The sequence below is a fragment of the Puntigrus tetrazona genome, chromosome 15 (genome assembly GCF_018831695.1).
Source record: "Puntigrus tetrazona isolate hp1 chromosome 15, ASM1883169v1, whole genome shotgun sequence".
Lineage (NCBI taxonomy): Eukaryota > Metazoa > Chordata > Actinopteri > Cypriniformes > Cyprinidae > Puntigrus > Puntigrus tetrazona.
In genome coordinates this window covers 10,562,687-10,590,051 of record NC_056713.1, presented here as the reverse complement: position 1 = coordinate 10,590,051, position 27,365 = coordinate 10,562,687, and the positions used below count along the sequence as shown (strand labels likewise).

At 37.1% G+C, this 27,365-nt stretch overlaps 2 protein-coding genes across 3 annotated transcripts in view; one reads left to right on the top strand and one right to left on the bottom strand.

The window, feature by feature from the left end:
- phldb1b (pleckstrin homology-like domain, family B, member 1b) overlaps positions 1-7,849 on the top strand; it is a 55,747-nt gene extending 47,898 nt beyond the window's left edge. For both annotated transcript variants that reach the window (XM_043259252.1, XM_043259253.1), the window contains 6 exons: positions 1,520-1,610; positions 1,709-1,855; positions 2,821-3,040; positions 3,713-3,798; positions 4,009-4,038; positions 5,446-7,849. In XM_043259252.1, coding sequence (XP_043115187.1) covers positions 1,520-1,610; positions 1,709-1,855; positions 2,821-3,040; positions 3,713-3,798; positions 4,009-4,038; positions 5,446-5,586 — 715 coding nt within the window. In that variant the 3' untranslated portion in view covers positions 5,587-7,849. The remainder of the gene's footprint in view (positions 1-1,519; positions 1,611-1,708; positions 1,856-2,820; positions 3,041-3,712; positions 3,799-4,008; positions 4,039-5,445) is intronic.
- Positions 7,850-9,370: 1,521 nt separating this feature from the next.
- Positions 9,371-25,563, bottom strand: LOC122359094 (alpha-2-macroglobulin-like protein 1). The gene is made up of 36 exons (XM_043259255.1): positions 25,332-25,563; positions 24,754-24,937; positions 24,371-24,527; positions 24,201-24,253; positions 24,073-24,093; positions 23,814-23,982; positions 23,636-23,720; positions 23,394-23,517; positions 22,961-23,066; positions 22,766-22,875; positions 22,471-22,638; positions 22,162-22,389; positions 19,486-19,549; positions 19,216-19,361; positions 18,976-19,125; positions 18,515-18,697; positions 17,997-18,075; positions 17,797-17,923; positions 17,484-17,709; positions 17,267-17,393; positions 16,886-17,007; positions 16,495-16,546; positions 16,108-16,191; positions 15,794-15,970; positions 15,384-15,465; positions 15,078-15,234; positions 14,410-14,484; positions 14,132-14,294; positions 13,175-13,368; positions 12,859-13,074; positions 12,485-12,603; positions 11,758-11,848; positions 11,596-11,664; positions 10,685-10,790; positions 10,403-10,451; positions 9,371-10,134 (listed from the first exon to the last, which is right to left on the bottom strand). The coding sequence occupies exons 1-35, from the start codon at positions 25,403-25,405 to the stop codon at positions 10,411-10,413; spliced, it is 4,329 nt and encodes a 1,442-aa protein (XP_043115190.1). The 5' UTR covers positions 25,406-25,563; the 3' UTR covers positions 9,371-10,134; positions 10,403-10,410.
- Between the last annotated feature and the right edge of the window lie 1,802 nt (positions 25,564-27,365).

The window sequence follows — 27,365 nt, the reverse complement described above, 5'->3', positions numbered from 1 at the left end:
GAAATTCAGTACAGTCACATAGCAGATTTTCTTCTACACACAAAAAAATGCATAATTTATATGATAAGCCTGCTTTTTGTTGTTTGTCTCAATTTTTGAGACTTTGGGCTAAATTAGAGCATTCTGGGAAATGTTGGGGATGAAGTGCATCAGAGTTCATAAAATGAGAGTTCATTTACTAAACATAATGAAATGATATGTGTGCGCATTTAAGCAAAATTGATGCACGTTTGTTAATTCTTAAAATTAATAGTAATTATTAGAATGTAAATTTATGGACATACTTAATTTAATTTGAAAATTGAAGTGTACTCTGCTGAATGGGTACAAAATGTTTTCGAAAAAACGTTTCTTATGCTCATGAAGGTTGGATTTTGTTTTAATCAAAAATGAGCAGTTAATAAAATTAAATTAATGTTTGAATTATGCAGTAACAATAATGTTAACAAATTTAAAATATGATAAATATTGCTTCTGTAAACGTTATTGCAATTTAAACGTGTTTAAAATATATTTTATTCCTTATGACAAAACTGACAAAACTGAATTTTCAGCATCAATATGATCTTTTCTTGTTTTCTGCTGAAAAAACATCACTAATGAAATGACAATGAATAGAAAGTCAAATAAACAGTATTTATTTGAAATACTTTGTAAAGTTATAAATGTCACTTTTAATCAATTTTATGCATCTTTGCTGAATAAAAGCATTAATTTCAAAAAAAAATAAATAAATAAAATCACTAACCCCAAAGATTTGAACAGTAGTGTATTTTTAAAAAACAAAAATACACTTTACAGCCATAGTATGAATGTATTTGAATGTCGTTCCGTTTCGGTTCAGATTGAAAGACTCTTGCATTCAGATTTGGATTCAGGAATTGAATTTCAAAGACATTCTTATTTGAGTTCTGAATGGCCCCCAAACTCAGTTTGACACTGACACGTTGTCTTCAGTTACAAGCGCTCTCATGGGAAATGTGTGAAGATGTTGTAAACAAAAGCCTGTAAAGTACAGTGAAGCGGTGGAGCGGTGGAGCTGGACCGGGGCACGACGGCTTTGTAAACAGACGGCCTTCAGCTGTTTCTCTCTCAGGAGAGAATTTGTTTACTTGAAATGTTCTCATACAGTTTGTTTACTCTTGTCTTCATAAAGCTCCGAGCTAGTCTGAGACTCTTCTCTAGAGGAATCCATTACACATTTTCTTTTTCTCTGTTTATAGTCCACATGTGCTTCATTTCATGTTTCACGGCAGATTTTCATGCTTGTACTGTATGTGCAATCCAGTTGTATTTTTCATATATGACGAAACGTTTCGTAATCCACCGGTCTCGCCGCTACCGGTCTCCATTCCATCATTCACCAAATAGATCACCGAGGGGTAAAAATCACTGAACGGTTGCGCAACTTTGGCTCGAGTATTTAAATGTTTGCTGTCTGTCTTGGTTCAAACACGCGTATTGAATTCCCCCCTCGATACAGTTAATGACTTTGACTGAAGTTTCGTGTGTTTCACAGCGCTAGTGGTATGGACGCGCTGAAGATCGAGGAGATGGAGAAGATGTTGAAAGAGGCGCAGCTTGAGAAAGCTCGACTCATAGAGTCCAGAGTAAGTCGAAGTGTCAGTGTACAATCGATACAGTAACCATATTCATCGCTTTTGGCTCCCAGCCTTGTCTAATAAGCTCTGCTCTCTTTGGGCTGCAGGAACGAGAGACTCAGGCCCGTAAACTCATGCTAGAGGAGGAGAGGAGGAGAAGAGAGGAGGCGGAGAAGAGACTGCAGGAGGAGACGGTACACAGACAGCAGCTGATAGAGAAGGAGGTGAAGATGAGGGCCAAAAACTTCTCTCAGGTGAGGAGTCGCAGATCTGTGACTAAAGGTTCATCTGTTTATTTGATTATTTCTCTCTATTTGTTTAGGTTTCATATGGTTTATAAAACGTTTGCACCATTAGAAAGTTTCATTTAAATTATTAAATTGTTAAACGATGATTTAATTTTGAAAATAATTATTTTTTTTATATTTAATTACATAGTCGTTAGTTTTTAATTTGACTAATAGTGTAATCATTTTCATCAGGAACTTAATTTAAACCTTGAAGTATACAGATATTCATTTTACTTTGAAGCTTTGTGAAACCACTTAATTGATAATAACTGCATGATTTTAAAAATGTAAGAGGGATCGTAAACATTTCTTGTTATTGCGTAAGCTATAGCATAAACGTAACAGAATGTACATGTAGCCCACAAGAAAATGACCGAAAAATATTGATTCAATTAAAATGTTTTCTTACAGATTCTGCAAGATGTATGTAAACTTATGACCATATGTAATAATAATGTAATAAGATTCACTGAAAAGCCGACCGAAAAGTGACATTTTACCACCTGAACTGTTATAAAAAAATGTCTATTTGATTGATCTGTCCACCAAAGGTTTTTCAGATATTAATATGCTGTAAAGTTTTTAATGTTTTGTTCAAATTGTTTATTATTATTATTCTAATTAAGGTTTTAGTATGAATATTTACAATAAATGAATTATTTCTTTTATTATGCTATTCAAGACAATGAAATGTTTACCTTTTTCCACCTGAAAAAAATTAAATGTAAATAAAAAAAATGTAATTAAATGAATGAATATCTATCTATCTGTCTGTCTATAAGAATATCCTAAAATCTAAATCTATGTGACTTCAAAGCATTTTATTTATAAAGCACATTTTTCAAGGAACTGTAAATTATACATTAACTGACAGGGAAATAGATGTCACGTCATAACAAAAATGTAAACGTCGCCTTGCTGATTTCCAGGCCCGCCCGATGACCCGGTACCTGCCCATTCGCAAAGAGGAGTTTGACCTCCGCTCCCACATCGAGTCCTCGGGTCACAGCGTGGACACGTGCTACCATGTGATTCTCACCGAAAAGATGTGCAAGGGCTATCTTGTCAAGATGGGAGGCAAGATCAAATCCTGGAGGAAGCGCTGGTTCGTCTTTGATCGCCTTAAAAGGACGTTTTCCTACTACGCCGGTATGTGCGCCGCAGCGTCGCCTTCCAACATCCTCCTTACTGTGCACTATGCTAATGCCTGCTCGGCGAACGCGCCGTTACGCTTTCGTCCCCCTGAGGTTGGGGAAAGAAACGAGGGCAGAACAAAGAGTGGATTGTGGGTGAATCCAGCAGTGGGGGGATACGGATAATTAGTAATTCTTAAGCTCACAGTGGCTGCCATGATTTCCGATAGCCTCGGGTTAGCTAGGGGCATACAAATAACCAGAAGCCCGTCCGCATGCTATCTGATGGTGATGAAATCTGCCGCAATGCTGAGGAAATCGTGCTCATCACCCAGCCGTGGCGCTCGGCAAAGCGTGAGCTCTCGCTCTTTATTTCTACGCGGACTGAAAATGAAGGGGTTGCACCGCAGTAACAAGGTCACATCGGTGCTTACCAGATCATTATTCTCCAGGGGAGTGGGGGATTATTTGTTTTCCAAACCGTCGCTGTGCAAAAACATTGTGTTAATCACTAGTTTTCTCTCGTTTTCCAGTAAAAAAAAAAAAGAGCAAAAAAAACGTGTTTTCTGAGAACACGCCTGTTAATTCGCTTTCAAACAAAAACATCGCAATAAAATACTTATTAAGAGAACAAGTTTTTTTGCTTTTTTTCCCACAGCGTGACATCTCTGTTTTCTCCCATCCGCAGATAAACACGAGAGCAAATTGAAGGGCGTCATCTACTTCCAGGCTATCGAGGAGGTTTACTATGATCACCTGCGCAGTGCCACAAAGGTACGAACCCCTATCCAATAAGAGCCCTTCATATAAGCACAGCTCACATCTCCCGCTGTTTTTCTGCTCCGCGCTCCTGTTGCACCATTTCATTTGATCTTTTTCTGTTAGCTTCTTTCTTCTCTTTTGTCTCTTATGCTGTAACTCTGCTGTCAATGTTCCCCACCCTTCTTTTTCTTCATTCTTTTGCTTTGCCGACTGTTTTCACAGAAAGGATTTTTCAATCTGAATTTGATGAACGTACGTATCGCTCTCCACCACTATCACCCCTATCCTGCATGTTTGCTTAGAGGATACTGCTCTAATTTGTGCGGGTTTTTTTTCTCACACTTACTCCCTTGTGACGAATTAACATTCCGGTTTGAATAAGTGGACTATTTGCACCTTCACTCAGTGGATATTTTTTTTTTTTTTCAATTACTGGGGATGAGAGTATAATGTAATTTACGACCTGTGTGTGTTTCTTTACTGCTCCCACCTGTGGTGAGGTACTATGTAATAGCCCCACAGAAGCAGTTGTGAGCTTCATGTTGTATAATGTAATAGGTTAACGGGTAATCGTGATATAATTCACTCTTTGACAGCGTCAGAATCATTTGAAGAGATTCGTATACACGCATTGCATGAACGGAGTTCTCTAATGTTTGTGCTGCATGTGACGTAAGAGCTTATAGAACAGGTTCAAATAAATTGTGAGCAATTATAATGACAGTGTGTTAAAGTATAACGTGATGAAAATATTTTAACGTGTAAAAAAAGGAAGAATGTCCAATGTCCATCTTTTTTTTTTTTTGACGTTAAAGTCAGTGTCTTTGCAAATTTATCTGTCACTTGATGGAAACGGGCAAATTAGTACATGCCAGCATGAAAGTGATGAGACCTGGTCCTTTAAAAGGATGAGCAAAACTAAACAAGGTAAAAGTAAATAAACCCAAGGCCACATTAAATGCAGGTTCACGTCCGACAAAGATAAACACGCTGACCACAATGTGTTTGTGAGGTGAATTACTGAATGCAGAAATATTTAGAAAAATCCACAACGTTACAAAAAACATCACATTTTCGTGTTTAATTATTATTAGCATATTATTACATTTGGATTACATTTTTATTATGTTATATGTTTTATTTGTAGTATGTTTATTGTTATTATTATCATCATCATCATATTTAGCATAATCGCTTTAATTGGAATTTGACTCTATGTATTATAAAGTATACATATAAATAAAACTGATATTATATTAGTTATAAATAAGAATATAATTTACAATTTAAGAATTTTAGAATTAAAAATGCTATTATAATGTCTATAATTTATATATACAATAAATTGTACAGGAAACATTTTTTTGTTGTTGCATTTTCCGTACACATTATTAATAATACTTGGAAAATTGTGAAAATGTAAAACAAATTCCATTTGGATTCTTTCTATTCTCTCAAAAATTATGTTTTAAGTTATATTGCATATGGTATACCTTCTCCTCCACGTGTGACTAGTTCATTTAACTATAATAAAAATCATTTAGTAAAAATCCCCAAAATTGACATCCCCTTATGGATAAATAGCAGCTAATGCTTATGCCTTCATAGTGGATTCCACATGTGGCTCCATCACTGATCTGATTGTCTTTTTGATGGCAGAGCCCCAACCCTTCCCTGACCTTCTGCGTGAAGACGCACGACAGACTGTATTACATGGTGGCCCCGTCCGCAGAGGCCATGAGGATATGGATGGATGTGATAGTGACAGGAGCCGAGGGCTACACGCAGTTCATGAACTGAGACAAAACCCACCGCTGCTCGCTGACCTACGCGTCAAAACGGAAACCGTTCGGCAGGGAGACTTCAAATGACCCAGACCTGTTATTCCCAACGAGAGGAAAAACTTTATTTTGTTACTTCCCTTTTTTTTTTTTTTCCTGTTTCTCCTTCTTCTCATGTTTCCTGGAGATGTTATATATTCACTCAGATGCACAGACAGATATCCACCAGAGGCTTTCCATGTCTGCCTGGATTGAAAAAGGGAGAAGACGAAAAGACCCGGTGAACCAAACCTGCAGGTGGTGGCTCGCTCACCATCGACGAAAATGCCTTTTTGCCGTCAGAGATATTTTTCCGTTGCAGTTTACCTTGTCTGGATGTGCAGAAACTTGACTTTGATTTGAGTTTGTCCCGCGTTTTGTCTTTTCAAACATAATGGGAAAAATGCCAAATGCCATCAAGCCATTCTGGAACAGTGTTGCGGTAAATATTTAATGGGATTGACCGACACGAAATGATGAGAGAATATAAAGTAACTGCAGTACGTTTAAATGACGGTATAAATTAAATGGAGTATAACATTCACATTTAAATATCCGGTATCACAGAAACAAAGACTTAATTCACCAAAGCTCACCTACCAGCTCAGGAGTCTATATTTATTGTAGAGAGACGTCTGCGACTCCTGTCCAAGTGTATCCCACTGTGTCTCTGTGTTCCTAGCTCATTCTTTTAAATACAGAACCACACAATCGCATGCACACACGAACACACATATACCACGTACGACAGTAGAGTCTATTTGCCAAGTCCTGACAACTTGATCTCGTGATTTGACTCCCAAGGGAGGCAGCCATCACCTATCACTGCCAGCCTACGAGAGTTTGGAATAATTGCCACAAACAGGAGAAAAAGAAACGACGTCATAATCATGCAAGTCATGCAGTGCCTTGATATTGACCCACATTTGTCACTCTTAGTATCTGAACTGTTACACTAGTGAAGAACAGCTGGAATCACAGTCGCAAGGTGCGGTCACATTAGCAAAATTTGGAGGGTAGTGAAGTCCTTTTAGCAATTTTGCCGAGATGTAAAAAGTTAAGCTCACACAGAGGTCAAGACAAACTTGTTGGTTGGTTGGTTTTGAGATCATGCAGATTGTCAGATTGCATGAAAATCGCCTTCGAAAGTTTCACCGAACGACAATAAATGTGCGACAATTTTGTTAAAATGTCAATGGCTTACTGTCGGTAGTGTGGCGGGACGTGAACTTCAGATTGAAGTCACGTTCAAAACAAGCAGGTTTTCTGGTTTCGGTTGGTTAACGCAGAGAGTTCGCGTGACAGGTTTGAAAATTGATTTGGGAAATCTTTCGTCGTGTGAAATTACGTGGATGCCTATTGAAATTCGCCTGAATTTTGTCTGCGAAAATCCACAGAACAACAGTACATTTGTACAATCTATATAAGCAAAATTAATTGTCCACTGTCAGTAGCGTACCGTTGCGTTACGTACTACGTAAATATTAGAAAAATGCATACAATATTCAGTAGGGTGGCGTACATAAAGTACAGCATAAACAGAAGCCACTTTCGAACGGCTTCATGAATTCACAAGACCGTCTGAATGTTTGGCGAAATTTTCATCTTTAGTTGTTGCTCAAAATACGCAAGCTAAAAAAAATGCTAAACGTCAGTAAATTAGCAAAAAAAAAATCTGCATCATTTCTCAAGCCAAAAGAGGCAACTTTCTGTGGGCTGAACTCACGTGACCAGCTGACGATAAGGCAACGATAAAAGTGACCGCACCTTTATTCCATGTGATACATAGTGGGTTTTACCGTTTTAAAGAGATTGTGAACAGACATGTACTGTAATTAAAAAAATAAAAAATAAGATGACCTATTTAAATCAGTCCGATACTGCTCCAATACAATTTAGGGATCTATTTAAATGGTTTAAGTAGCTCTTTAAGTATTATTGATGTTTTACAGGCAGGCTGTTAACTAGTCTGTCCCACCTTGTGTTAGTTTGGGGAAAATTAAATGTTTATTTATGGTTAGCAATGTTACAGCTACGACACTGTTTAAACAAAAAGACCAACGTGTTCTGCTTTTCTCCCGAAACCAAACTGTGCGTTGAAATGAACTTGAAATCTACAAAGAATTGAAATCATCACAGATAAGTCTTCATTCTGAGTGTACGATGTCTTGAGTGCTATCACAGAACTAGGTGAAAACAGTGTTGTAAAATGTTGAACATGAATACATTCACAGTTTTCCTTATTTACCGTGTTTTTGTGTTTATTTGCCTAATTATGATCCGTGCTAACACATAAAACGCACTTGAGGAGAAGACTGTAGCCCAGAGGTCACAACTAAACTCGGACTTCAGATGTAAAAGGGCAAGTAACCCTCACTGCTGTAATTAACACTGCAATGCAAGCAGAAGTCTTGCATCATAGCTACTGTGTTGTTTTCATGACACCACCAGACAAGAGAGCTGAATGCTAAATTAAAAACCTACTGCTAAGATGTGCTACGATAAGGTTAACCCAAGAAAGTTTGTAGACCAAGTTTATTTTGGCTGGACAACACAATAGTTAAACGGTTTCATAAATGAGCCTAGAAATAAATCACTTTAGAAATATTGCAGCGTGTTAAAATTTCCGTTGTTATAATACGTCGTACTCTTTGAGGGTCTGTTAACAATTAAATTGGAGTTATCTTGGTTATTTTCAAGGCCGCTGTAGGTTTTTCGTCCTAAATCATTTACTTTAGAAGCAAAAAATTATGTCTTTTTTTCGGAGAAGATTTCGAAGTGAGTTTGTGACTACAATAAGAACGATGAAAGTGAAAATACGTTTCAGATATTTCTTAGAAAATATCTAATATGGCATAGGTATTTTGATATTTTGGTATGTTCAGATGCGTATTATATTATAAAATATATTCATTCTCATATCTTTTCCAGTGCATGCAACATTTAAGGATTTTATGACTTTTTTTTTAAGATTTGCAGAAACCTTGTCGACTCTAGATGAGAAAAAAGAAATGATACATTTACTGGTTCCCTTGGATCAGTTCACCGTCAGAAGACATAAGGATCACAACTTTTTTATGACGCATATTTGGCGAATTTACCGAAAATCCTAAACGATGCTGTTCGCAGGGCTAAATTTGGTGGTTAAAACTCAGACATAGCTTACTCACAAATACCTTTTAAAATGTGTAAACGAGGCCAAATGCAAACAGGATATCTTCTGGCACACGAGGATGTCGTCTCGAGGGTAACTCTTCGCTATGAGGTACGTTTGAGCATTCAGTTTTTTCGCAAGGTCCTCACTTCCTGTTTTTGGTTAATTTGAACGTCTTTGGTTCGTACTGCGTTTATTAACCTCTTGTTTGATCACGTGCACCAAGGTCTAGAAGGTTCACGCTTAAACCAGAACTTGGCCTGTATGCCAAATGCTTGATTTAGCTTTGACTCTGCACCAGAACATGAATTCAGTTTGACCAATTTTTACGCACATAGCCGCTAACAAATGCAGCGACCGTTAAATTGCTGTAACATTTTGTCTAGCAATGTACGATCATTTTACCACTACACTTGTGAAAACTGCCTTTCAGATAGTGTTTATTGCTAATTATGGAGCCATTTGCTGCACGTCAAACCCTAAAAACCATTTTAACACTAAAAAAGCTAAATATAAAAACTGCTTTTCGAATTATATCACTAAATATGCAGGCCTAAAAATATCTATCTCCTTAGAATTCAAACTTTGAGAAGTTAGTTCAGTCTTTGAGCAATATGTAGGCAATACATACTGAACTGTTTGGGGTATACTGTATGCTTTAGTCTCTCTGAGTTGTTTGCTGATGCAATTTGTAGGGATTGTTTACTGAAATTATTTGGTAATTCCTGGATCGCTGCGAAACAGACACCGCTTTAGTGGGCAGCAGTAGGAGAATATTCTCAATTAGCATTCTAACGTGATATTACTGAAGTTAACAGGCATTTTAAAAGATGAATTCTTTTCGCTAAGCAGAGATATCAAGCATCTGAGTGGTTTGGAAACAGTTTTTGACTGTGCTACTTTTAAACACTCGAGGGGGAAACAGTATACGGATATTATTGGGTGTTACAACAGCAAACAAAAAGTCTGAAAGCAGCTTTCTTGTGTTGGCGATTAAATCCTGTTTAAAACCGAAGTTACTAAACCGGTAGAGCTCAATTGATCCAAACCAACAAAATGCCACGTGCTTCTGCGTAATGTTTGCAGTTGGCAGATATGAGCTTTTTCTTTCTTTGTTTTTTTTAAAATACCTAATTGATTTAAAACTTGAAATTAATATTTAATTGGACTCATGCGCATAGCTTATTCTTTTAAGATCCAGATATTTGTAAAAAGAAAGATAGCAAATGATCACAGGACGCAAACGTTTCTGATGCAGAAGTGGACGAATTGTTTAATAGCAGCTAAAATGCATAATGCAGAGATGGATTATTTTTATTGTGAGAAAATAAGGTTTCCGTTTTAAATCTGGTTTCCAGATCCAGCCGTCATCACCTGAAAACAAGGGTCAGTCGTAACATATCTATTCATATAACAATACTCCATTCGTGACTGTCCTTTATACAACATTCTAATATGCTTCTCAAGAAAATAATAATTAGGAAATTAATTATTATTAATGTTTAAAGCATTTTTTTTTCTGAACAGAAGTTTCAAAAGAGGACAGCATGTATAATAAATGTCTTTAAATGATAAAATAATAGTATAATAATAGTACAATTATTAAAATATACGTTTTTTAAGTCAGATTAAATGTACTTACGGTAGTGTTTATCCACACGGGGAGGTGTAGTCAATCACAGACAGTTCACCTGGAGGAATAGAAACACAAACTAGTTTTTTGTGCACTACATTGCAGAGGTTGTCTTAAGAAAATGAATAAGATTAAATACAAGCTTGTAAAACGTAATCACGCAATGCTTATCTTATGATAATATTCTCACTAAGATTTAAACAAAAAAATGTATCTCTCAAATATTAAATATGAAAATGGAGATAATGTAGCTTTTCTATATTAAAATCACAGTGAGGAATAAACACGTACTGATCTTGTAGTAGTCATAGACGGTCACTACAGCTGGTTTCAGGTTCTGCACCGGTACTTCCTGCACGAGCTGCAGGCTGATGGACTTCTCCTGACTCTTTTTCAGCTGGAATGAAAAAATGATTACATTATGATTTCAGAAATATTTCTTTTCTATAGAGGAATGGACATATTAAAATCAGCTTTCGCTTGTGCCATCCAGGATGTAGATGAGTTTGTTTCTTTGTAGGAACAGCTTTAAAGAAACCTACCGGTGATCCCTCTGCAGTGAATGGGTCCAAACAGCTGATAAAGACATCACAAGTCGTTTCAAGCAACCCGTACAACTCTGGTCTTGTGAAGTAAAAAGTTTATTCTTTGTAATAAATTTATCAAGACATTTTTTTAACTGTTGCTTCTGGTCAGAAATACGAGTCCTTCATTTATTATATCGCTTCCTCCAGTAAAAAAAGACATCTTTTCCGATTTAGGAGAAAAATATGATTTTTATGTGAGGGCACAACGAGGGAATGGGCTTTTTAACTGGAGGAAGCTCTATTATGAATTATTGACATTTTGGCCAGATGTGATATGATAAAGTTAGAATGCCTAGATGAATTTATTTCTTAAAGACATACACCTTTTCACATCACAAATGTTAAGTGGTCGGTTAAGTGAATAGTTTTTAGCACTGTTTGGACTTTTATTCTGGCGGCACAAATTCACTGAAGAGGATCCGTTGGTGAGAATTTGCTCTGATTAAGAAACAAACGCATAAACATCATGGTCGGCCTGAGAGTCAATTTTCATTTTTAGATGAGCTATCTATTTACATAAACAGAGTCAGTTTGTCTCTTTTATTGTCAAAAGGTCAGTGATCCATCCCAAAAAAACCTTTTGAACCCCTCAAGGTATTTGAATAAAACACTTACGCTATCCAAATAGAAAATGACATGATCCTCATCCACATCCAGACGTCTGATGCTGGGGTCTTCCCTCAGCTGTGGAGACAGAGGAGCGAATGAGAATGAATCAAACACTGGCTGCACAACTTGAGATCAAAAGAGGACCGGAGCCCTTCATGTGTCACTCACAGCCTGCAGAGACGTCTCATCCGGCTTAAACCCCGACAGCAGCTTGACGTTAATGATCACCATGTTGGTCTCTGCTCGTGTGCCGTTATACCTGTCATATAATCATTCCAACAATCACTAGCACGCATTGTTCTGTATGTAGTCTGACAGACAGCAGGGAGTCTATTAGGCCATGAACTTGTTGAATATTTATTCATTCTGTCTTTGTCAAATGCATCTAAATTACTAATTCACTGAGAGAAATAATTGCAAGTGAAATTTGTTCCTGTCAGCCGGACTTCTCTACATACATTTTTGTTTATTTTTATTTTAAGAAGTTTCTTATTCTCACAGCAAAACCAGTAATGATTATTACAAGTTTTTTTAAATGTAATTGACTCCTGTGAAGGGAAAAGCTGAGTGATTTATTTCTTTACTTATTTTACATTTATAATATTTTTACTGTCACATAAAAAAAAAGTCTTACTGACCCCGAACCTTTTTATAAATAATTGTATATCATAGATATTTTTTAATATTAATATTAATAACTAATAATATTGCTTTACAATAAAGACAAATTCATACAGGTTTCCAAGGACATCATTTTATTTTAACAATCTAAAATAAATAAGATTGTTTAAAAAAATCATGTTAAATATATTGTATACTTAATAGCTGTCTCTGTGATGTTTTTTGTCCGTTCATTTGATATATATTTTATATTTTTTGGTAAAGTACGGCTCACCTTACAGTGGTGGTTAGCGTAAAAGCTGGGTTCTTTGTGTTGCTGCAAACCCCAGGATTTGCTTTGATTTTGAAGGCCAAAGCCTCTGGAGGAGGCGGGATATTGTAGTACAAGGCAAACTGAGAGATCAAAAACAGAATGATGTTAAAGACAAGATTATTTATATCACTTCTATACTTAAGTAGTCATCATGCAGTATGCTCATACTTATGTCATTTAAAATCCTTGTAACTGATCCATGTAAGTAAGTAAGTCATACAGGTATGGAATGACATACAGGTGAGTAAAGGATGAAAACGTTCATTTCTAACATGAGCAATTCCTTGAATCTGGATATTTCTTAATATGCGCATCAAAAGAGGCAGCACGCAGACCTGCACAAACACACAGCCTTTGCCTTCTGCCCTGAGCTTGTATGTGCCGGTAGCTTCCTGTAGCTGTTTCTCCTGGTAAAGCAGCCGGTTGTTCTGGTTCACGGTGAACTGGTTCCTCTGGCCTGAGGGGGAGGTCACGCTTACAGTAATGGATCCTTCTGGATTGTAGGTGGCAGCACTGTATTTAGCGAGGGCCTGGAGTGCTACTACAGTATCCTGTTCACAGAGAGAGACAGCAACACCACTTACAGTCAATAATGATAAAACACATTATAAAGACAGAGAGGGATCTAAAGGATAGGTTTAATGACGTTACCTGTGTAGAGGAGAAGCCTCCATACGCATTCTGTTTCTTGGTTAGCCAGTGTACTACGCTAGCAGAGTAGTTCAGTCCAAATCCAGGCAGTGAAGGTCCTGAGAGCAGAGCCAGCAACACATAGGCACTCGTCTCTACCTCCACAGAGCCCGTCGGTTGAGCATTATTACCCAAACTCCAATATCGTCCTACACCTGAAATAATCAGAGGGAGAAAACGGACTAAAAAGTTATCGAGGATGTATAGTTTTACAGTTTCCAGATTTTGGCGAACCAGTGATATCTTCTTCATTACTTAAGGAAATAAAAGCTGAAACCTCGCAAATGCAGCGTTTTACAATGGTGAGGGAAAATCTCAGTGCATTGAATTTAATCACATCCATACAGTGTATGATCACAACAAAAACAAATTTGTCCGGCATCTACATTGTCATCTGAGGAGATTTAAAAAAGATAAACTAGTACTTGTTTGTTATCTCTAAAATATGAAATGTGGAGTCATCTGCTTTTGCAATAAAACATACTTTAATATGTAAAGTTACTTAAAAATTAATTACTTAATAAAAATAATATACTTAACTTCAGTAAATTGCATGTAATTGCATGATTTAATTGAACCCATCTGCAGTTTGTGCAGAGACTATATAAATATAAAATATAAAATTTAAATTATAATTTATAAAATATAAATTTTGCACATCGTTACAAGAAAAATATTTTAGTTAATGTTAAAGTCATGTTAATGTTAACAAATCAATCAAAACCTATCAACAGTAGTTTATACCTTGTTCTCTTCTCAAGGAGTTTGCTACTATACTACAGAGCATGCTACTAAAATGTGCAAATTATTTATAATTGTGTCCAATTTAATAACGTGCGAAAAAATATATATCTATTTTTACAAGACAAGTATTTTGGTATCTTTAATTGTCTAATTTAATCTAAAGCTGTATGGTACCTTCTCTCTTGGCCTGCTGGTCCAGGTTGGAGACTAAGCTCTGTCTCATCTGTTCATCTCCAGCAAGAGTGAATGTGTAGGACAGTAAAGCGGTCACATAAGTGTTGGTGATGTTACGGGAAGAGACCTTCAGGCATTCAAGGCTTTTCGAAATCATGGGATCCTTACAAACCACACAAGAGACTTAATGAGTGTCTACTTCCTCTGTGATTCACATGATCTGTATCAAGTTAGATTTGGACTTATCTCTTTGGAGCCATAAAGAGGGTTTTACTCACAGTTTTCTGGACTCCTAACTCCAGCAGTGCTGCGGTGATGTACGCAGAGAGAGTGACTTCATCACTGACGCCACCCTGTGAGAGGAAAAACACCATCAGAGATCCTTCCCACCCTCAGCACTTCAATCTCCTCAGTTTATTGCCATCTAACAGACATTTTCAGAGTGTGAAATCCTCAACCAGCTCAATAAGGAGCCGTTTTCCTCTCCATAGATGACTCTGATCCATTACCTGTCCCTGCAACCATCTCCTCATCCCACTCAATGCTGTGACAGCTTCACATCTCATCTACATTTTTCTGTATTTTTTGTTGTTAAGATTGAGAAATGCAAAATTGCTTTGCAGTTTTTGAAGACTGAATCTTGTTACATCTTTGTTATAGCTAATATAATGTATATTAATCATGAACCACACTAAAATCTGCTAAATACATTTTTAAATGTTTTTTTTCATATTATCTTGTGTAGCTTTACTTAATCTTGTTCAAATTAAAATATTAATAAGATATGTATTATCTACTTTTCAGTTAAAGGAGAGCATTAGGGAATTGGATTGTTATTTAAGGAATTAAATAACACATTATTGTATGCTCACTATAGTCCTATAGAATTAAGAAGCAGTCTTTATTCAGCAGCAGATAACAGTCGCTAAGTTTGTCCTGTTCTCACCATCATATCAATGTGGTAGAGCTTCCCAACAGAGGCGAAGCAGCCGTTGTCCTGTTGCTGTCGACCCAGCCATTCCTTCGCGCGATCAATACTATTCTGATCTATAAATATATAATTCTTCGCTCCGCCAAAGCTCTTCATCACAAATGCAGTTAGCCTGAGGAAACAATAGATATTTCTGTCAAATGCCCTTAAAAGTTTTCAGGACATTTCCTTGTGCAAATTCAAGTGCATAAAACCAGAAATCACACCGTAAATCCTAAATGAATTAAGTAAAGGCTTTCATTGTCTCTGTACCAGACTCACCAGGTGTTACCAGAAGGATCATTACTCCCAAAAGCGCTGTAAGATCCATCAAGATGCATGTATGTCAGCTCTCTCTGATAGCCTGCAACACGAGAAAGGAACACAGTCTGACAAGGGTGGTTCTAGGATTTTATCTTAACCGCCTCTGCAGTCTGATATACTTTGCTACGTGTAGGTTTGCAGAAAAGGTGCCAACTGGCCCTTTTGTTCTTAAAATTAATTTAATATTTCTCTCATTAGGATTTGATTCACCACAAGTTAATTCATCTATTAAATCCAGCGAATGGGTGATGCAATTAGAGCGCAGATGATCTAGCTTGACAAACAAGCTTGAAATTGTCTGAAAATTGTCAAAAAAAAGCAAATCAGTATTTTGGATGTACTTTCTATTCGATAATGGTTTTCCTCACCGCTCTGCAGGAAGGTTACGGCTCTGTTTTTAATCTCAGGAGTGAGTTGCCCGCTGCTCTCCAGGTACTGAAGGATGTAGATATTAGGGGCAAAAAGCAGCATGTTCTGCTCTCCACAGCCGTACGGCATAGCCAACAGATCAGCGATGTTCCTCAGAGCACGACCCATCAGATCACCTACAAACCACACAGCCATATAATCATCAATAAATAAGAAATCTACCCAGTAATAATCATATTATTTAATGTGTTGTACATACTTATATTAGTCATTGTAAATGATGTACATTTTGCCAGCATATTTTTAGGCTCACCCATAACTGTGATGAAGCTTTTTGCAGAATCCTTGACAAACACTTTGGGTAGATTGAGAGAGACGGTTGTCTGCTGTAAACGGTCTAATGAAATAAAATAAAAAAAACAGTCAGATTTAAAACATTCAAACCACTGAAAATCATTTTCAGCATTTCTTGTGGAAATAACACTTGTATAAAAGATTAAATGAAACATTTACAACATTTATTCAGTGCAACAATTTTGCATCACACTTTCACTGTAAATGCATTACAGTAAACAGGATGTTTTACTTCATTTGCTAAGGTCAAATTTTGAAACGGCATGTTTCAGAGCCTCTATTGATAATTATAATTCCTTATTCTTGATTCATCTTTTAATAGACAACACATTGTAATACCACTAACCTGTTACACAGATGAGTTCATTCTGAGTAACTGACTGTTTAGTTCCCTCTGCCTGAGTAAAACAGATAATAACAGTGTCAGTTTTAATTTTGCTTTGCTTTAAAAATACAACAAATAAGAAATCGCATTAATTATTTATTAGCAATTTGTGAATATATACAACAAGCTTAATATGTGAACTTTACTAACTTAACGTTATGTGCAGTCTTTACTGTATTACTGTTGACTTAAATCAATACTCAAATAGCTAAAGTATGTAAAAAAGTAATTATGGTACATTTTCATTTCATGTTAACTTGTCAGCTTGTTGACATCGGAAAATAAGTCAAATCCCTCTACTTAATAGCACCTATGGTAGCACCTACCCAGTACATACAGTAAAAGCACGTACCTCCACCAGAACGCTCTGCATCACAGTATCAACTCTGCCTTTGTCCGGTAAAGTCACCACTTCATTGCCACATCGTTCACGGCTCTGTACCGCCTCAGCACGCACTGTAATGTTCACCTTTCCTGTAAAACACACACACCAGTATAAATTGACTACCTCTGAATGGATTACAGAATAAACAAAGCACCTGAGGCCTGTAGTAACAAACACATTAATTATTGTCATAGCAGGGCATGTTAAAAGGGTTGTAATTTTCACCTAAAAATGGCAATTATGTCAACTTTTACAACAATAAGGTGAGTAAGTAATGACAGAATTTTCTTTCTCATTACCAAATTTAGTTAGTTTCTGTTCATATAGCAGTCAAAGTGTCTATCTTACCCAGTGCAGAGGGTGTAACAATCCACTGGAAGGTTTGGCTCTCTTCAGAGCAAACACACTGAGTGTAAATGCATCCTTTACACGGCTGAGCTTTGAACTGCACTGAGTCTGCCAGCGTGACCTTCACCTTTATGAAAAAACACAGATTTGTCCAGTGGCAGCCTTACCGGAAATCCTTTTACTGCAAATGCTTGCAAAACACATAAAGCGGGCTTACCATGATACATTTGGGGAGGTAGTTGAATACGGTGGCTTTGAGAGTGAACGTTTCTTCACGGATAACGGAGTAAGGGAGGGCAAGGCTCACAAAGAAAGGCTGGAAAGCAGTGAGATTAGTTTTGGGAGCCACTCCAAACCCTACAGTAGATGTGCAGAAAGCACCTGCTGCCCATTTAGTGATTGTGTCCGGGACCGTCTTGGCGACATCCACAGATCCTGATTTCCTGATGAAGACAAGAATATATTTCTTCTGTTTAATCAGAAAGAACTGTACTTTATATATACAGTAATGCCGTGGTGCGGATTCATACCCCACAGGTATAAGATCCCATATCCAGGTTTCTGGAAAGAGTTTGCGGATCTTCTCAATATGTTTTTCCTCATTTGGAGCAAAATCCAGACCAGGCCCATTCAATTTCATAGTTTTTCTCACAGCAGCTGTTTGAATTGGTTGTTTGTAAATACTAACAAATAAAATTGTATTTTCAAAACCTAAAAAAAAAATACTTACGTTGTATCATTGACGTGTCGTAATGACAAATACGAAGCTCCTTTATATCAGAGTTGGTAGCGATTTTGATTCCAACTGCCTGGGAAAAAGAGTGACTGTTTGTAAAGGCCAATTCACACCACATAGACAAACGCCAACAAACTCTAATGAAGTTGGTTCAAGTTGGCTGTTGGATTTAGAATCATATAACAGTCACACTACACCAACAGACACCAACCGAAAAAACTGATTATCCTATATCAACAATCAAAATTTTACACATATTAATGTCTTTATGTGTCATTCTTTGCATGAAAAGACAGCAAATCAACCTAAAGAGGCTGTGGGTGACACTGTGGTCGCTGTCAGTCAGGTGAAAACAAACTCCAACCAACAGGGTAACCAAAGGGGTAACAGAACATTTTGTTGGCATTTGTCTGTGCAGTGTGAACTGGACTTAAGAAGGTTATTGTACAGTGAGATTCGAATAACTCTCAAAGACTTCTGAAACTAGAACTGGGATATTTTGTGTATCTTACTCTAAAAATGTTGTACACATCCGTTTTGTCTTTGTAGTAAGGGTAATAGAGGGATCGTTTGCGCTTTGCGGGTTCAGCAAACGGGTTTATCTCTTCCCAGGGATACAGACAAGGGTAAGGCTCCCATTCCTCAACATTGTATGGGTAACCGGACAAACTCTGAACTGGTAACATTCCAAAGACCTGCAAAGAAATTTAAACACATGTTCACATACACAGTTTACATGTCTCTGTACTCTTACATTAAAATATCTTTAAGTAGTAAAGCATTTTCTTTCATTTTAAAATACTGTAAAAAAATTATATTAATAAACAATGAAGCAGTTTTATTTGGTTGCCCATATGGACTAAGTGTATTTAACTGATTTCATTAAATAAATTACATTTTCATTTATCTTTGCTCAAATAATGCTTAAAAATGCCCCTCCTTGACCATCTTTTAAGATCATGGTGTAACATACAGCGGCGGCATCCAGCTCGGCCTCTGGTCTCAGCAGCAGCACGCTCTGATCTATGGCCCTCACGGAGCACAAGGAGCCAGGACTGGCTTTCAGGTTAAAAGATGTCTTCTCTCCAGGCAGTGGGGTGGGAGACGAGAACTTTAAAGACACCTATAAAATCACAGGCACACTCTCATGATGCATTAATGATAAAAAAAAACACATTGACTTCTAAAATGAGATGTCATGGGATTTTCTGACCTTGTTTGGCAAACATTCTTCAATGGGGAAGTCCATACTGTCTGCTACTGCTTCTCTATTGGGAAGAACTGTGTAAACCACCACCTGAGCGTATGGAGCCAGAGCTGCCGTCTTCTTCAGTGGGATTGTCAGTTCTCCTTTGTTTTCTTTTTATGAAAGCAAGAGCACATTTGTAAAAAAAAAAAAAAAAAGGCACAATGTAAACAAACCCTAAAATACACTTATGCAATACAACAACAGTATGATTGCTAATGTAAAAGAGTTCCGTACGTTTTGTAGTGTTCACACTCACAGACAGACAATCATTTTGAATCATGCTGCCTCTGGACAAGATCTGGAGAGCACAAGGTCAATAATTACTGTATGACAATTTATGCTAACGATAATATTTTTCATCATCATTTTTTTAACACCTACAAGGTTTAAGAAAATTTTTAAACTACTAAACTTACGTGAATACAGACATCACAACATTATAACATACAATATGAAAAATTGATATATTTTTTGATATTTGCTAAGGTTTACAATTAACAGTGTTTAAAATGAAATTGTTAGTGTTTTTCTAATTAAATTTAAGTGAGTAATAATCTTAACACATGGGGACATTCACATTTGGTTACAATATAAAACTAATAAATCTCTAGAAATTAAGAATTAGTTTTCTTAATTTATTAATTTATTGCCTTATTTATTTTCAAATTAATGTCCCCATTTAGTGATATAAAACAAAAAGAGGGAATGTCTCAGTTATTTATGTAACGTTTCCATTACATATATAACCCTGTGTTCCCTAAGGGAAGCAAAGGAGACGTCATGTTGATGAACAATGAAATTGCTATACTGTGAATACACAGTGGAGGATACCAGCTCAACACGAAGGATATAGAGTCTATTGAACTTGTTAGGGGTCGCCCAAACCGGAGTTGCAGTGCCACAAATCAGTGCCCAGGAGGATGTAACACTTCTAGCAGAGTGAGCAGCGCACAACCTGTGCCTAATAAGCCAGAATGATAGCATTCACTATCCAGTGGGTCAAGCTTTGCTTAGAGATGGCATTCCCATTCTGCTGGCCTCTGTAAAAGCACGACTCTGACCAGGCATCTCCACCACTCAACAAACAGGTTCCACTTTAAGCCATAAGCGTGTCTCATAGATGGTGATGCCTGTCATATGTGGCACCCAAGCCAATGTGGAAGAGTCTGTGTGTACCACAGATAGCATACCTGGAGACCTGTTGTAGGGGCACTGTATGGCTGAAGGTTTGCTGACAGGTGAGTGCTGCCATGGCCACTTTGGGACTTGACCATGAAGCCAGTGCTGAAGCAGTCTTGTATGAAGCAGCCCCAGTGGTGTGACTGCCGGTGCAGCTGTGTACACCCCAGGAGCCTCTGAAAATTTTTTCAAGCAGTTCAGCACTGAGCATGTTCCCCTGTTAAGCATGCAGTCTGTTTGACCAAATCCAACTCCATACCAAAAAAAGATAATCTTTTCCCAGTTGACTAGACGACACAACTGGCTGATGTGCCTTGTACAAGCACCAGGTCCAGGTGCTTGTACAACTGATCCCAAAACTGTGTCAGCATCTTGAATGATTACCAGTTTAAGACATGCAGGTCCAAGACCTGCTGTAACCTTTTTTGGGTACAATGAAGTAGGGGCTCTAAAACCCTCATCATCACATCAGATGTAGAGACAGGCTCTATCGCATCCTTTACTAGTAGGACTGCAATCTTCACATGCAATGCATGAACACATGGGGTAGAGAGGTGGGACCTGGCTTGTAGGTGGACCTAAGCGGGGCCTGAATGCTTATCTGTTTCCACAGTTGGTCAGTGGGTGCTTCTGAAGAGCAGCACCCTCTTTCTCTGGGTCACCTCTCTCAGGACATCTTTCTTTTCGACTTGCCACTAGGTCTGGTTGGGGACTTGGTTGGGCTGCTTGGACTGACTACCGTTCTGGGTGGACCCTGACTCCCTTCTGCTGCTTTTCTGGAGGCTGCTGCAGTTACGGCTCTGAAGCAGGGGAGGAGACAGGGGGCCGCCCTTGGTGACAAGCTGGTAGAGGCAGCAGCTGTGGCATGTTGCCTCAGTTTGCTTATGTGCAGCAGACACTTGTAGGGCAAAGTTGAATCGCTGAAAAGGCTGGTCTGGGACACAGAGGCATTAAAAAAACTAACTTTCCTCTATTATCTTGAAGAGCAATGTTAGAGTTTTTTCAGAACTTTCAGATCATGACCATCCTTGTGCAGGTTCATTCAAAGTCTTGGCATATCCAAAAAGCATAGCTATTACTTCTGGAACAGAATCAGGCATTGCCTCCATCCAAGAGTAGCAGATTCATTGCAGACGGGGGACTGGCTCAACATGCAAAATCCACTCACCAATCCACATCTGCCTTTTCTCTTAAAGGGCTGGTTGATTGTGATTTCACTTTTTTACCTTAAGTCTGTAATGTTGCTGTTTGAGCATAAACAATAGCTTCAAAGTTACAACCCTGAAAATTGAATGCAAACAGAGATATTGTATTTTAAAATTATCTCATACATAGTCCAAGCAAAAATGCACTGCTTTAGATAAGAGGAAGAATTGCTGCCACGTATTTAAAAAAAATATGAGAACACAAAAAAATATGTTCATGGATTGCAATTCTGTCTTCTAACGAATCTAATGGATTCACAAAAAAAAAATAAAAATCTCAACCACCCCTTGGTGATTGGGGCACCCAAGTAAGACCTCTAATGTTGTCACGACATAACTCACAGATAGAACCTATTAGTGCAAGGTGGTTATGATATCCAAAAATAAGTTAATTAATTTAAATAACAACTAAATTTAACTAAAACAAGGGAAAGATTTATTAGTGTGGAAGAATAAATTCTTATTTCAATAAAACAAAAGACCAAGCAAATGATGAACAAATAAAAAGTGCCAATATTAAACATACAATGTAGAAGAAATCCAAGGTTTTCTGGCCTGTTTTCAGTGCACCGCCCTGAATGATGTAACTCGCCGTCACTGTTGCATCACTGTTACAGCTGAGCTTCTCTGGAGTCTTCGTCAACATCAGGAAACTTTTGCTTTTGGAGTAAAAGGGTCTTAGGTAGTGATAGCTTGACGGAAAATATGTGAAAGCCTCAAAATCAGTCTGATTTTTATCTCCCTTATGAAAGGCCTAAAAAAAGGTTTTGAATTAATCAGTATACTGAATTATACACAAAAACATCATGTTAAATTAAACGAAATCACCACTAACCCATAATTCCACAGGTAATGTTGACCAGTCCGAAGTGTTGAATGAGAATCGGGCAGTGCCATTAAGATCTGTCGTCAGTGTCACATTGACCTTTTTGTCACCATAAAATGCATATACAACCACTGGCTCATTTTTCCTCAATCTGGACTGTGGATTAGTGACCACAACCTGTTCAAAAACATGTTTTCACTGTAAAAAGGTTGTCTATTAATGTTGCTGCACAGTTATGGTACAATGAACGGAGCATTTGTTCAATGATTAGTAGCAAAGGTAATGAACTCAAGCCAACGGTTACCTTTCCCGTAAAGGCCATGCCAGGCCTGTATGTATCTGGTGTGTCCTCAAAAAAAATACTGACATAATTCCTGGTAAACACAGCTGAGGTAAAACCCTGCATAGTTATTCCTGGAAGAACAAAAGTTAATGTTTCATTACTCTGTTTTGGATGGTGAACAAAAATGATCAACAGCCGTTTGTTTTACACTCTCACCTGTTCCAGACTCTTCCACATCACAATTCACTTCGAAAGATCCTCCTGAAGACAAGCCAAATTCTGTCACATTTATCACCTGAGACCCACAGCCGGTCCTGTCGGTCTGAATCAATACGATTAATTGTTATTTAGATATTATTTAGAGTACTTATTAGAGGAATATATAAATGTACTTTATATAACCCTAATTCCGAAACATTGGGAAGCTGTGTAAAATAAAAAATGTGCATACACTTAAGTGCACACTGAATGTAATGTTTTTGGACACTTAATTGCTTCTTAATCAAAACTAGATGAAATAATGACTGTTTTATAGTTTAAATTATTATAATAAATTCATAAAAATACATAAAATGCAATTAACTGACTATTTATTAGAGGATTACAAGCCATAAAGGTAACAGTTTTGTGTGTGCAGAGGGTAACACACCATCACTGAATATTTCTGGCATATGTTAACCATGTCAGGGAATGTTCTCCTCCAGTAATAATCATAGCTCTGTCCACACACTTGAGCATTCACAGACCCCAGCACAGGCTTGCCATAAGTGTATCTAAAGACAGTGAAAAACCTTATCTCATCAGGCTGAACAAATCACAGAAAAGCTAAAACAGATATGGACCTATTTTTCTCTGAAATTAACATTATTTATATTATTATTTATAACATACTTTGCACAAACTTTCAGAGTGACCTCTTTGTCCTGGACAGTTATAACGGACGGAAAATCAATGTTCACTTCATATTTTGGCAGAACTAAAAATACATGAAAAAAAAAACATTTCAAATCATATACATTAAAAGCTGATCAGTACTGGATTGACAAAAAAGTCAGATTCTGTTTCTCACCATATTCTTTAATTTCAAATCCGTGTGATGTTTGTTGGTTCTTCTCATCCCAAGCAGTGATGGTGTAGTAACCCTGAGCAGCTTCTGGAGACATGGAGTGGGACAGATCCAAAATACCAATCCTTGTGGTCTGATTCAACCACTGACCGATGAGATTTGAAAAAGGGTCCTAAACAAGAGTGGTTCATAAAGAAGAAGAGGAATCAGCCTGCATTTAAGTGAACTAACAATAAACAGAGCGTGTCTGCTTGCATTTTACCTGGAGTTGTACGGTGTGAAACTGCAGGAGAAAGTCAGGGGAAAATAATTTCAATTAGATTAAAAGAACATTAATATTCCAGCATTTCAGTTAAAAAAATGAAAGGTTTTGACTTAAATTAAATGTACCACTTGATTGTGAGGCAAGAAATTGGAATCCAGAGACACAATGCGAAAATTAACTGGGGAAGAAAATTTGAGACAAAATTTGAATGTATTACTCAGGATCGTATTAATAAGTACAAATGAAAATGAACAACTTTAATTATTTTGAAAGAATTTACAAAGAGAAGTATTACTTGTTTGTCCAGGCTTGTAGATAGGCTTGTCTGATTGGATGAAAAGAAGACTTTGGGGGGGATTTATGAGGATCTTAGTGGTTTTGTCCAGAGATGTTTTTCCCCCTCGGATTACAACATCCACGGATGCCACAGACTCCTCAGTGACTGCAGGGACCTGTAAGATACAAGTCAAGAAATCATTGAACATAACGCAACTTACAGAATATAGGTTTAAAAGCAACATCAAGTCTGCAGGAATCACTGAACAATTTAGTAGTCAAAATATAAGCAAGAAGTTTTAGGGTTTTTCAACACTGCCTAGACATGATGTAGGAAAGGTCCAAGACCTCCACACTGTACTTTAAGTAGAACTGATTTACTCTCTGCTCTCCGTTACTGACCTTAAAAGGGACACATCTGTAGAAATCCTTTTTAATGGAGGCCTGTTGTAGGACGGTGAGGTTTTGATTGTCGGTTCTCAAAGTGACCACTATAGAGAGTGCTTCTGTGGACTCATGGATCTGTGCACACAGAGTCTCTGTGCTGCCACCCACCGCCTGGGAAGTGACTGTCACCAGGTAGATGCTGAAAGCACACCAAACACAAAGAAATACGTTCAGAGACGTGAATAAACCATCTTTGGCACTAAATGCGGCACTATTATGAATGTCCTAAAAATAAACATTATTATATTTAACCAGACAATACATACAGTTTTACCTTATAATGTGATAAAACAAAATATAAAATGTATATTATTTGGTTATACACTACCAACCAAAAGTTTTGTTTATTTGTTTTAATGTAATTTATTTCTGTGATGGCAAATTTTACTCCAGTCTTCAGTCTCGCATTAACAGTTGTCCCAAACTTTTCATCAGCGCACCGAAGTTGTGGAAGACATTCGCCCGGGTTTTCCTCATTACCCTACTTCCTGTTATGTCGTATTGGTGAAGATAATAATCATAAAGGATCTTACGGATCGGTGGCTCCGCTCGTTAAGGAGCATTGCAGCAGCAGCAGCAGCAGCGACGACAGAAGAGACAGCAGCATCCTGAGCAGTCAGTCCGGAGCATGCGCAGACAACTCACACAAGAGCGCACTTTATACACCTCTGTGGTCCTCCTCCCTGCCCTAAAGATCAGCAGCGGGTAGGAGATGGGATCCACATACACCTGTTTCCTCGTGTTGTGTAACAAGTAAGTGGATTATGATTCACTGAAGTCAATTAAGTTGTAAAGAGGCTGAATTAGTTTCGCTTTTTTGTTGTTTGCAAAGATTACTTTGACAAATTAGCTGTACTGATCATTTGAGTTGCGTGACACTTGGGAATTTTACGCACTGCAAAAAAATTCAACAAAAGCTAACTATACATTAAATAAATAAATACAGATATAAAAATATAAGTTTCACAAAAGAAGTTTCTTCAGGCTATAAAGAGATAGTTCTTCTTCTATGGCATTGCCGTGAAGAACCTTTATTTTTAACAGTGTAGATTAGGTCAAGCCTCTGAATCTTTATATTTATTTATTATGAAGCAGTCATGATTTACTTCAGTGATGTAATCCTTGTTCATAAACGGATGAAATGCATTATAAAAATATTGTTATATTTTAAAAGATATGATAAACTTATAAAAACAAACAAATAAATAAATAAATAAATAGTAAGTGAGGGTGAAAAAAAACATTCACATACATGTCAGATATATACTATATATACTAACATTTGTATTCCATCCAGAAAATAATAGAATGTTTATTATAATTTGTAGATTTAAAAAAGTGTATAAGGCAGACATTACAGCATTTGCATACAATTACTTATAATTACTTTTATTTGTTGATCATTAAAGGTGTGACTTAAATGGTTAGTTTACCAAAAAATAGTCTGTGTTTTACTCACCTTTGAAGCATCCTAGGTGTATATGACTTATGCAGTTGGGGTAGTATTAAAAATTGTACTAGCAGGTAAAATTGTACTGGGAGGCTATTTCTCTTTGACAGTCCAAAACACATTAAATAAAGTGTGCACAAATGTAATAATGCATAATAATGCGCACAAATGTCTGATTAATGATGATTAATCAGAGGCAGAGAGTAGTGAAGTCTTTTGAGCATTGCACTTATGTGCACTTTTGAAATATCTGAAATATCATTTCTACCAAGGTCGTAGAAAGCCGTTTCTATGTAGCAGCTTTAAAGACAGTTTGTGATTTTTTTCTTCTCTAAATGTGATTTTAGAGGTGAGAGACCATCGGGGTTTTTTTATCATCCTGTCAAAGACAACTGACGACAAAATGGAAGACGTCACCTCGGCTTCCCTCCCCTTTAGTCCCATAGAAAGATTTGGAGGGGCCTGGAAAGTTTTTAATATAATTTGAAAGATGAAAACCATACACACCTTTCGAGGGTAAGTAAAACAGACTAATTTTTCCTTTTTGGTTGATGTAACCTTTTAAGATGACATGCACTGCAGGAAAAAATTGCGATTTTATGCAGCTGAAAATCAAACCATTAAAATGTGCCTGAAATTTCTATAAAGGTGCTAAATCACATGAATTGTGACAGCTCTTTTTGAATTTTTGATGCATTATCAAAAGGCCTAAAAGCAGGTTTTGACTTATATTGGGGTTGTGTCATGCATGGACAAGGACACATTTATAATGTTTGAGAGGGTGTGGGTTCTCACAGGTGTATTGGGAATAATGTAGGATGGGGTGAGGAACGTTTTTGTTTTAACAACGCTACACCTCCAACTTGGTGATTCAGTAACGGACTCAATAATTATTGAGGTGTATTTCTTCTCATTTCCTGCTAAACAGGTTATAGATGATTTATATTTTTTTATTTTAAATATTGTTAATGTAACCTGGAGACCTTGGTTTACTTGCTGTTGTTTTTTTAACCTTTTAACCTTGAGTACTATGCAGGTCAATTACTGAATATTTGGTGATTTTTGGTATTTTCAAATGTTGCTTATAATTGTGAATTTTAAATTTGTTTTGTAACAG